At 41.4% G+C, this 12,229-nt stretch overlaps 1 protein-coding gene across 2 annotated transcripts in view; it reads right to left on the bottom strand.

Annotated features, from left to right (window-relative positions):
• The window catches only part of trpc1 (transient receptor potential cation channel, subfamily C, member 1), a 32,493-nt gene extending 20,594 nt beyond the window's left edge, over positions 1 to 11,899 (bottom strand). Inside the window, exons 1-4 of one of the 2 annotated variants that reach the window (XM_017491821.3) lie at positions 11,195 to 11,899; positions 8,206 to 8,360; positions 3,673 to 3,774; positions 547 to 749 (exon numbers count right to left, since the gene is read on the bottom strand). In XM_017491821.3, coding sequence (XP_017347310.1) covers positions 547 to 749; positions 3,673 to 3,774; positions 8,206 to 8,360; positions 11,195 to 11,366 — 632 coding nt within the window. In that variant the 5' untranslated portion in view covers positions 11,367 to 11,899. Of the gene's footprint in view, positions 1 to 546; positions 750 to 3,672; positions 3,775 to 8,205; positions 8,361 to 8,473; positions 8,648 to 11,194 lie in introns of those variants that run through there. The other variant, XM_017491903.3, reaches the window with a different exon arrangement.
• Positions 11,900 to 12,229: the final 330 nt, after the last annotated feature.

Here is a 12,229-nt window from a genome sequence, read left to right as displayed (position 1 = left end):
TGAATAACACGATGATACAATTTGAATACAATATACTGATATATTGTATTAGTATAAACTGTGAGTGTTGGCCTGAATCAGTGGGACAGAACACATAAGGACATAAGCAGCCCATACAGGAGTTTGCAAAGTCTCTTTTTGTGATCGTTGCGGCCAAAAATGCTTGACTTTGCTGGACCTTTTTTCAAAATTTGCGATGTAACGAATTGCCGGAATAGCAATTGCGTAAAGTAGTTTCGTGCGGTCTTTCGCACTGATGTCTGTTGGTAAACAAGACCCTTTAGCTGCACTCGGGTTCGACGCACGTGAATCGAAGACGGGTTCGGCCGAATGCGCGTCGTGATGACGTCACGTGACGCGTCTCGGCCCAATCCCGCGTAAAAACCTGCGATGATTTTCAAAAAAAATTGCACGCTCCTCCGAACATTGCGGAGCTTCTTTGATTTTGGGTTCATTTCTGCGATCGCAAAAAAAAAACAAAAAAAAAAAACGCAAAATCCTGTAGGGACTGCTTAACGATTTCTAATGTGAAGAGATGCTCGGTGCCTGGAGTGACGCAGGCTGTCCTTCTTGTTCTTGGCGTTGCAGAGAGTGCACTCGCAGCCCACGGCGTGAGGTCTGGGAAGTGAGATGTCCTGCTTCAGAAGCATGGTCAGGATCTCGTAGTTGTTCCTGTGAGCAGCCAGGATGACGGGGGCCACGTCCATGGTGGTGGAATATTCCGGGTTCTGGATCCGCTGCATCAGTTTCTGTAGAGCAACGAGTGATTTCAGTTCACTGATTTTAAATCTCAGGACGTAACCTCATGAACGTACAAGTTTAGTCCCTCTTGTTACCAATTTGTATGCCTCAAATATGCTTAAAATATATTTCAAACATTATATATGTATATATGATGCCACTTTTCCAATACCGATAATGAAACCTTGAGTATCAGCCGATGGTGATGATCGGATATTGTTTTCTTTAAAAACTATTAAGGTGTAGTTGTAGTCCAGAAATGTAGTTGGGCTATAGGCCAGCAGACTCATGAAGAGGAGCCATCCATCCATTTTCTGTACCACTTATCCTACACAGGGTCACGGGGAGCCTGGAGTCTATTCCAGGGGACTTGGGGAACAAGGTGGGGGACACCCTGGACGGGGTGTCAACACATCTTAGGGCACAATCACACACATTCACACACCACGGACAATTTGGAAATGCCAATCAGCCTACAAAGCATGCTTTTGGCCTGGGGGAGGAAACCGGAGTAGCAAAGCACGTGGAGAACATGCAAACTCCACGCACACAGGGTGAAGGAGGGAATCAAACCCCCAAACCCCGGAGGTGCAAGGAAAACATGCCACGCCCCGAAGAGGAGCCATGGGAGGCAAGTCAAAAGGTTCACAGCAGCTCAGTCAAACATGCTTGTTTACCAGGTAGCAAAGAGTTTTACAAGCGTGTAAATTGCCAAAAGACGTGCACGCAACAACATCAGGAGGCGGACTGTTCCAAATCTTCACAGCAGTGTGGAGAAGGCATCTAGCAAGTTGATGGGTCCTGGCCTTTGAGATGGACAGAGCATGCTGGGGTGTCTAGACACCCCCTCTAGTGGTTTGACATGAGATATGTGGGGGTGGGAGCGGAGCCTTCAAGTCTAGGGGTTCAATCGTCTGACGGCATCTTATAGAGAGCAGACACAGCTCTTACTTGTCACCTGTGTGGAAGGCTTCGCAGGATTTACTCTCTTGTGAAAGACCTATCCAGGGCTGCCAGAGATGTTGCGGAGGCACCCATCCGCGAAACTGGTGCATATTCCACGATACTCTGAACCTGTGACTTGTACCCACATACTCTCCCAGGACTATTTAGATCATTGCTGACCTTTCTAAGGGCACCAATCCTTTGCCCAGCCTTCTCTGGGATGTTTGAAATGTGTGTGTCGTGTAGTAGCTTGTTGTCAAATGCTAGGATGCCTAGGTGTTTATCTGAAAGACGGTGCTGTTTTTACAGTATAGTGTCTCCATTGCTATACTGGGGCATTAGGACCAATACAGACTACAGGGTGAGCGCCCCCTACTGGCCTCACTAATACCACTTCCGGCAGCAGCCTTAGTTTTCCCCAGCAGGTCATCCAGGTAGTGGCCAGACTCAACCCTGCTTATCTTCAGTGGGAAACCAGGTGAGAACTGCAGGCTGCAGGGAGATCTGACGCCGGCAAACGTAATAAAACCAATCCTAACAAAATAAAAAACAGCCAAGCCTCTTTATATGTAAACAGGTCCAAAAGAATATTTTACTTTTCTAAATCCAATTCAATTCTTTGCCATTTGTTACAGAATCTGATACCTGATATATCCACTACAACACTTTTCGCTGGTATCTAAACACTGCTACATCAGCGGTGAAGGGTTTGCATTACTGACCAGAAGGTTGCGAGTTAAATCCCAGAACTGTACAGGGCTACTGCCTGACTCTTGATAAACACCAATAAATATACTTTTCAGATGCTGCGTGTGTCCTTCAGTGTAGTCTTCTGATGTACTGGCTGTCTGCATTCAAATTATTGTTATAATTACGCCAGATGAAACAGAAGGAACAGTATAATCGTACGACATCCGTAACAACGGATTCTTCTGAATACGTTCGCTACGCTTTCATCGGCTGTATACATTACAGTCTGTTTCTAAAACGTGCTTGCAGATGTCTGACGTAGCACTGAACTATTACACAGTTGCTCAGATGGAAAAGCACTTAGGAATGGCCAATACCGTCCAGGCGGATTTCATCATACCATCAGTGTATATTAAAGGAACTAAAAGCATTTCGCTAATGGCTGAGGAATATCACAAAACCAATGCACTCTAAAGCCCTTGATGAAAGTCTGCTATAAGCGTAGATGTTTCAGGACATTTTAGAAATGTTTCGAGTTATAAGAGAGAAGATTTCTACAAGTGGAATGATAGCAAAAGGGATTTAAAGTGCATATTACACGATGACATTTTTAATTAATGTATCCAGATACATTAGCACATAATGGTGTAGCAATATAACAGGCAAATAATAAATAATTTTATACACACACACACACACACACATATATATATAAGTGTCCGTGTGTGTGTATATATATATATATATACACACACACGGACACTTTGGTCAGCTTTGCTGTGTGAAACGTGCTATATAAATAAATTTTACTTACTTTACTTACTTATTATAAGTAACTAGTATAGTAAGTAACTAACTTACTTACTATATATATATATATATATATATATATATATAAATATATATATGTATATATATATATATATATATATATATATATATATATATATATATATATATATATATATATATATATATATACACACACACACACACACATATATATATATATACATATATGCGTCTTGTTAATAATTATATTTCTGAATAAATGTATCTACACATAAATATATAATAATATTAAGGTATAATTGTAATAATAAACAATACTGCAAAATAATCATAATTTTAAACAGAAAATAATCCTCTAGCTTTATACAAAAGTCATTTTGCATGTAGCTGCTGAAAAATAAGTCAAGTAAAGTAAATAAATAAATATATCCGCTGTTAGATTACTTCTTTAATAATATTTTTAGTATTTTAAAACCTGAGAGAGAAATAAACACGAGGTCTGACCGCAATCGAGGGTTTGGAGGATCGTCTGGGCCGGTGGTTGAGAAGAATATCGACAGCTCCCACCACTTCCGAGTCGATGGCCACCAAAAGAGCATCTGTCGTCTGTAAACACACACAAATAGCACGACTCAAAGTCAGCATCATAGGAGCGTATGCTATACCGCGACGTTTAAGAAAAAAATACATTTTAAACCGTTTTAGCGTCCGTATGTATAGGTGACTCCAAATGAAGAGCGCAAAGTTGACTTCGGATTTAAAGTTTAAAATGCTCCACACGCTTGCACACTGTTACACGCCCTAATGCTCTTGGGGTGTTGTGTGTATTACTGTATAACTGTTAATAAGAATGTAAACAAACACGTCTGATTAAAAAAAAGAAGAACATCGTTAGCATTTGGACTAAACTACATTCAACGCGTATGCTAACTAGCAATTATTACACAATCGTCGGACTGCAATTATCTGATGTACATGTATAGCGTACATGAATATTTTCCCAGATTCTGCTATAGGACCTTATTACTGCCTGGTAAACTATTTGTGTATCTCAGTAAATGATTTTGTATATTTAAAAAGCGCCTATTATGGTTTTTCTAATATTCCCTTTCATGTAGTGTGTTATATACGTAGCTGTTTGTGAATATAAAAAGTCTGTTTCAAAAATCAAAGGGCACGACCGACGGAGTTATCGACTCCCAAAAGAAGGAATCGATTCTGAACGGCTGAAACGAGTCGTTAGTGATTCCAGACGTTACTTCCTGTACTAACCTACGTAGGTTCGTAACAAAAAGCCCCGCCTCTGGTCTTCATCGGCTGCTCGCTGACAGCGGTAGACCGATCACGACAGACTGGGACGTCTGACCGATCAGAGCAGAGTACGCCCTCTGAAAGTCGGAGTTTAGAACGAATCCTTTAGAACGGCTCATCGAACGAGTCGTTTGTGACGCTGGGGGAAAAAAGGTAACGCTGCAGTTCAAATTACGAGCACGTTAAAGTGTTTTTTGACCTCGGATGCGTGTGAATCTATCGTACGAGTCCTTTGAAACAAAATTAGGCCCGTTTCACAACCGTAATAGGTGCGCTTTAATATATTCGACAGTATAAATGATAAATATTATTTATTACATGTTTAGTGTTCTCCCTGAGTTCGTGTGGGTTTCTTCAGGGTTCTCCGGTTTCCTCCCACTGTCCAAGAACATACAGGAAGAAGAACTGGCCACGCTAAATTGGCATTTGGTATGAGTATGAGTGTGTGTGCATAGTGCCCTGCGATAGACAAGTGTCCAGTCCAGGGCGTGTCCTCCTACCTTACTCTAGGCTCCAGAGCCACCCAAGCACTTACTGAAGACAGATGTATCAATGAATGAATATACGTTTATATTCTTAGTAAGATACTAAAAATACAGATTACAATTCCGTCTGTTACCATCTGCCTGTTCTTTAACCCACATATCATCCTCCAGTGGTTTCCATCCCTTTTGTGTCTGACTGAGACCCATAAAAGTAGCTTTATATTGCCCTCTGGACTAAGCATTATTCAGATGGGATGAAATGCACATGGGGTAATTTCCTATTTCACAGGCACTACTCTTTTTCATACATAACGCCTATCAAACACGGACGAGAGCATGACCACAACTAAACCAAACTAGTTATATATGGATAAACCCTGGACAGTCTTATCTGTATATAATAGAGACTTAAACTTCCTCTCTCTCTCTCTCTCTCTAATATATATATAATTTTATTATATATATTACATGCACGTATTATTTACAGTGGGGGAATTAATTTCTTCCGACAGGAAGCATCTTGAAGCGGTCATTACACACAAAGGCTTCTCCACTAAGTATTAATTACATTTCAGTTAGTGTGTTCAATACATTTTCCAGTGTCATTCCACTTTATTACACATAACTTAATTTATGGACTTTAATGTTGTGAATTCTTAATATTTCCGGATTTCTTGAGTTGATTCTGATGTCTGGGGAAAATTTCATGTGAAATTATTTACTGAAATAAATATTTACTGAAGAAAATGTTGACACGTCCAATACTTATTTCCCCCATTGTATGGATATATATATATATATACACATCTTACTTTATATGCTCCTTTCAGCAGTCCTAACAACAACAACTGTAAATACGCAGCACGTTTCATACGTTTAGTTTTTTCACTACGTACATCGCTACACTGTGACAATGTCTACTGTTGCTATACAAAGAACAAATAACGAGCTACGAGATCACAGCCTTTCTGTTCTCTATCAGGATTTTCCCGTGAGATGGACGTAATTCACGACTGTAAGTGAATATCCCGCTCTGAATCAGCCGTACATTCATCTTCCTAAAAGCAATCCCATTGTTTCATGTGCGCCCGAAGGAAGTCGTGCATTTCAGACTGTCGAGCGCCAAAGTTTGCATACTCTTTGCAGGACACAAACCAGACACGCTGACGTTCCAGGGTGATGACGACTGGCCTGCAGAATCCCTGCGTCTCAATCCTACTGTATATGAAACTTATGGGATTATTTGAGACAGTATGTGAAATACCTCTAGACGGTTTGCTCCCAGTCAGAGGAGAAGTGGACTAAAATTGCCAGGAAATGACTCAAGATACTCCTTTTCCAGTCCTGACGGGACTGGTTATTAAAGTGAGGAGGCACATAACCAAGCATTGTGAAAGATATGACATGTGCAAGCAAAATATTAAAGTTTTTGTATCTCGTTCTGCATGCCTGCATGTCTTTTTCCATCAAACAAGGCCTGGAGATTACGAGGATGATGGTTAACCTTCTTTATTTTCCCAGAACATGTTACAGAGGTTTTATTCCACAAAGGCATTTTACAAATATATAATATTTGATTGTGTACTTTTTTATCCATTTATAGTTACATTTACTGTTGTGTGCTATCTGAAGGTGTGCGATCTGGCACCAAGACATTAACAGCAGATCTTTTAAGTCCTGTGATTTGCTCCGTGGATCTCCGTGGATCAGACTTGTTTGTCCAGCACATCCCACAGACGCTCAATCAGATTGATATCTGGAAAATTTGGAGGCCAAGTCAACATCTTGGACTCTTTGTCATGTTCCTCAAACCGTCCCTGAACAACATATGCAGTGTTGCAGGGAGCATGATCCTGCTGAAAGAGGCCACTGAAATTAGAAAATACCGTTGCCATGTAGGAGTGTACTTGGTTTGCAACAATGTTTAGGTAGGTGGTACGCGTCAAAGTAACATACAGATGAATCCTAGGACCCAAGGTTTCTCAGCAGAACATCGCCCAGAGCATCACACTTCCTCCACCAGCTTTCCTTCTTCCCATAATGCATCCTGGTGCTGTCTCTTCTCCAGGTAAGCGTCACGCACCCAGCCGTCCACATGATGTAAAAGAAAACGTGATTCATCAGACCAGGCGTCCTTCTTCCATTGCTGCACGGTCCAGTTCTGATGCTCACGTGCCCATTGTAGGAGCGTTCCGTGGTGTACAGGGTCAGCATGGGCGCTCTGACCGGTCTGCAGCTACGCAGCCCCATATACAGCAAACTGCAAAGCACTGTGTGTTCTGACTCCTTTCTATCAGAGCCAGCATTAACTTTCTCCGCAGTTTGTACTACAGTAGCTCTTCTGTTGGATCGGACCAGACGGGCTAGCCTTCGTTCCAGACGTGCATCAATGAGCCTTGGGCGTCCATGACCTTGTAACTGATTCACCGCAAAGCGTCAGGTCTTGTAGCGTGTTCCCAGTATGCAGTGGAGTGCAGTACCTACCCAAAGTGGTCCAAGGAAGGACAAGCATATGATCTGACCCAGTCGTCTAGCAAATCACAATTTGCCCTCATCAACGTCGCTCAGATCCTAACGCTTGCCCGTTTTTCCTGCTTCCAACACGTCGACTTCTAGAACTGACTGTTCGCTTGCTGCCTAATAAATATATCCCACCCCTTCACAGGTGCCACTGTAATGAGATAATCAATGTTATTCACTTCACCCGTCAGTGTATTTAATGTTATGGCTGCTCGGTGGATTAGAGGAGAAGCTCATCAACCAAGAAACTGAATCTGGGGAGAGGATGGATGTTTCAACAAGACAACGATCCCAGACATACAGCCGTAACAACTCAAAAAGCACAAGCCGATATCCCGACTCGATTATATCCTGTTGAAAATGGATGAAAATTGCGAGTCCAGCAGAGGGCTCCTCACAACCTTGAGGAATTCAAGACTATTTACAGAGAGGAAAGGGTCAAAACCGAACCACAACGCTGCCTAAAGCTAATGATTTCTTACAGTAGACCTCTCGAAGCTCTAACTGCCAACAACTGCTTTGCAGCAAAGTACTAATGCTCGGTAGGGTACCATTTTTCTCAGAGTGACATTTGCCTTTAGAACCATTCAAAAACAAACCGGAGACGCACGTCTTCAACCCTCGACTGTGCCTCACTTTAGACGCATGCATTTTCACAAAATAACCCACAATTACATGTAAAAAAAGTAAATATACATATATATAAATAAAAAGACTTTACCTGGCAGCCGTTTTCCAGGAGCAGCTGCAGGATTTCCAGGTTCTCGTGCTCGATGGCGATGGTGACGGCGTCCCTCCCCAACACGTCCACGCAGTTGATATTCAGCTCGCCGTGCCGTTTTTCCTCCAGCAGCTTCTTCACCATGTAGTAATCACCTTCATCACACACACACACACACATTTCTCTGATTGAACTATTAATTTCTTATCGAGTCATGTAAACATAGGTATTACGTGTATATTGGAAGCGGTCATAAAAAAAAAATTACATGCAAGAGTCCAGAGCCAGTGTTAGCATAAACACACAGGCATTTACAGGAGAGATGTTCTTCCCGGAGCCGGATTTAGCTTTCCTTTATATGGTAAGGAAGACATCTGACTCTCATCTGCACAATGTAACATCAGGTTAGAAGTACAACTGACATGGCATGGCTGAGAAGACGTCGATGTAAAAAACATGGATGTCTAGGTAACTTGGCAATTTTTTTTTCGTCAAATAGAGGTTTTGACGTGATTAGCAGGATCCGGAACCTAACTGATGGTGCAGCCGACTCCACGAATACAATTCAACTATAAACACAACCCTTTTGGCAAAAATCCAGACACTCGGCTGCACCGACGTGGTGATTTTGACGCTGTGTTCTTCTTTACAGCATGGCATTAACACTCTTTATTTCCAAAACATGACATTTTTTGTTTAAAAAAAAAAAAGAATTACAACTCCATTTAGACACTGTACAATAATGACCATCCCAGCACAGCACCGTAAATAAATCTGCGTACTCGACGTCATCCATCAAGTCATTATAGGCTGGAACATGGTTTCCTAGCCACATCTTCCTGTTCGCATCCATTTACGCCACAAGTGCATTTAAAATGGTTTCCAAACGGAACATGAAGAGGAAGAGATTTTTGTGAGATTATCGCAGGTGTTATTTGGATTTGAAAACAATGATCTCATTCTTATTCACATTAGACATAAAAAGAGATTAGATCGTTAAAAAAAATAAAAAAAAAACATTTAGACATAAAATACAAATGGTGAAAATGTCCCATTCCTGTTTTAAATGGTTGATAAGTGCACTGTCATGACAAAATCAATTACATAAGACGGATACATAAGGACAACACTAACCAATCAGACTCTGATGCTATAGGAGATTAGAGTGTGTGTGTGTGTGTGTTTTAAATTTTGGTTGGGTTTAAGTGTCATTTTTAAAATCGTTATGGGGACCAGCTGAGTGTTCCCACAAGGATTGGAATATCTGACAGTTTGGAGCTTGTGATGGAAGGTCCTCATAAAGATAGTACGAGAAACGTGTGTGCATGTGTGTTAGATCTTCATGGGGGATTTGTGTAGTTTAAAAAAAAAAAAAAATCCGGGGGGAAAGTAGTTATGTTTATGGGGACCAGCCACATGCCCATGCAAGTATAGGAATATCTGACGGTTTGGAGTTTGGACAGTTTGGTGACGTTTAGCTGGTCCCCAGAAGAAAACTGCTTTTTTTTATGTTTTAAAACAACAAACAAACAAATAATAATAATAATAATACATTTTTTAACAAATCTTAAACAGACAAAATGGTTACTGAGGTAAAGGGTAGGGTTATATTTATGTATCTGTGTGTGTGTTTATATCTTGGTGTGGTTTTAGTTCAGTCTAATAAATAAAACTGAAAGAAGTAGTTATCCGTATGGGGACCAGCCAAATTTCCCCACAAGGACAGGAATATATGAAAGCTCTGAGATTGTGAGGACATTTACCTGGTCACCACACACAAAACTGTTCTTATTTTCCTAAACATCAACAACAACAAAACCCTGCAGCTTTAATGCTACTTACGCACAATTGTTATTTGCATACGTATACCGTTGCAGTCAAAATGATTCAACTCCCATCGCAAATCAGGTTTATTGTCAAAATTGGCAGACTTTCAGCTGTTTGCGATTGAAATAGTTCAACACAACGAATGCTTCGAGTGGTTTCCCCAAATTCAACTGAAAACCTAACTTATAATGATTTCTCCAGTCTCAAAATGAATCACCCCCCTGAATAGAATCCCTCACAATGGCACAAATATGAAAAACAAGTGTTGTCTCAAACACACCTGATGCGACTAATCGAGGGTCAACCCTCGAGTGACTGCAGAAGACCTGCAGCAAGACTTGGTGTAACAGACACCGAGGTTTCAGTGAGCACAGTAAGGTGCGTACTAAACGCAGAAGGTTTCCAGGCCACAACCACCAACCAACCAACCAACCAACCAAACAAAACCCTGCAGCTTTTCAATTTGTTTTCTTTTGGTTACTGAGGTTAAGGACATAGTCCTATGTGTGTGTGAGATGGTAAAAGGTCTGCACTTATCTAGCACTTTTATCCAAAGCGCTTTACACTGTGTCTCATTCACCCATTCACACACACACACCAATGGTTGCAGAGCTGCCATGCAAGGCGCTAACTTGCCATCGGGAGCAACTTGAGGTTCAGCGTCTTGCCCAAGGACACTGTGGAGTCATGTGGAATCATGTGGAGTCATGAATCGGGAATCGAACCGCTAACTCTACGATTAGTGGACAACCCGCTCTACCACCGGAACCACAGCCGCCCTGTGTGTGTTTATATCTTCGTGGGGGTTTTAAAATAGTTATGCTTAAGGGGACCAGACAAATAAAAAAACAATGATATTCCAAAAGAATATCTGACAGTTTTGAGCTTGTGAGGACATTTCACTGGTACCCACAAGAAAAACACCACCACCAACAACAACAACAACAACAACACCAACAACAACAACAAAACCCTGCAGGTTTTACATAAAAACTAAAAGAGCCACAAGGTTTCTTTAAGGGTTAGATATACAGTAGCTAATTATGTCCTTTATAGAAAGTCCTCACAAGTATAGTAAGACAAACGTGTGTGTGTGTGTGTGTGTGTGTGTGTGAGAGAGAGAGAGAGAGAGAGAGAGAGAGAGAGAGAGAGAGACACTCACCCTTCTCACAGGCCAACAAGAAGAGCTTCTCATCCAGCGTGGTTTCCTCCTGAACCTCCCGGACGTCCTTGAGCGCCAGGTGGGCGCGGGGAGAGGCGGTGTGCGGGCCCCGGTACAGCGCAGCCATCAGTACGGGGAGCGGATACGACAGCACGCCGAGGCCGAGGCGCATCACACCGGGCGGCCGCGCGCCTGAAGCCCCCGTTGTGAGCCGTGGGACAGGAAGAGATTCAAACAAACAAACAAACAAAAAACCCAACAGCGAGTTCTCCGATGCGCTAAAAAACCCAACAACAATACGCAATAATGTCGAACTCTACTTTCAGTCAGTGCGCAAATCAGACATCCGGCTGGAAAACCTGCTCAGTTACGCACAATGTTCACCCAAACATCATATTATTATTACTGGTGTTGTTATTATTCTTTCTCCCAGAGAAAACGCGTCCAGGACTTCCGCCGCACTGATGCTCAGGGTTTCTGGTGCTGATGGTACTGACGCTCACAACTGCGCATGCGCAGAAAGACCACCTGCGCGCACCGCGCACAAACAGGGCTGCCAGATCGCACAGCTTGTGCACTTTTTCTTCATAGTAACGCACAATCTGGCAACCCTGCATGCAACAAGAACATGGTTATTACATAATCTCATGGTGTGGGTCGCTCCATTTCACCATTATAATGGTGTTGTTTTGTTTTTAATGCATTTGACCTTTCTTTCCTTTCCTGCCATAAAAAAACCCTAAAATAAAAACCGCATTGTAAATAATAATAATAATAATAATAATAATAATAATAATAATAATAATAATAATCCACTAAAATAATGCACTAGCTAATATAGAATATGTATTAATAAGATATAAATAGAATTATTATTTTTTAAAAATGCAGTTGGTGTTTATTTCATGCAACCTATAGGCTATTTGGAGCAATCTATAGGCTATAAACACTGAACTTTAAAATAAAATAGGCAAATGCACTGAAATGTATTTAAAGAATAAGATTTGATTATTAATTAAACATAGGCTATACGAT

This window comes from Ictalurus punctatus, chromosome 1 (genome assembly GCF_001660625.3).
Source record: "Ictalurus punctatus breed USDA103 chromosome 1, Coco_2.0, whole genome shotgun sequence".
NCBI classification, from domain to species: domain Eukaryota; kingdom Metazoa; phylum Chordata; class Actinopteri; order Siluriformes; family Ictaluridae; genus Ictalurus; species Ictalurus punctatus.
Note: the sequence above shows the minus strand (reverse complement) of the source record. Positions and strands in the feature narration are given on the sequence as shown.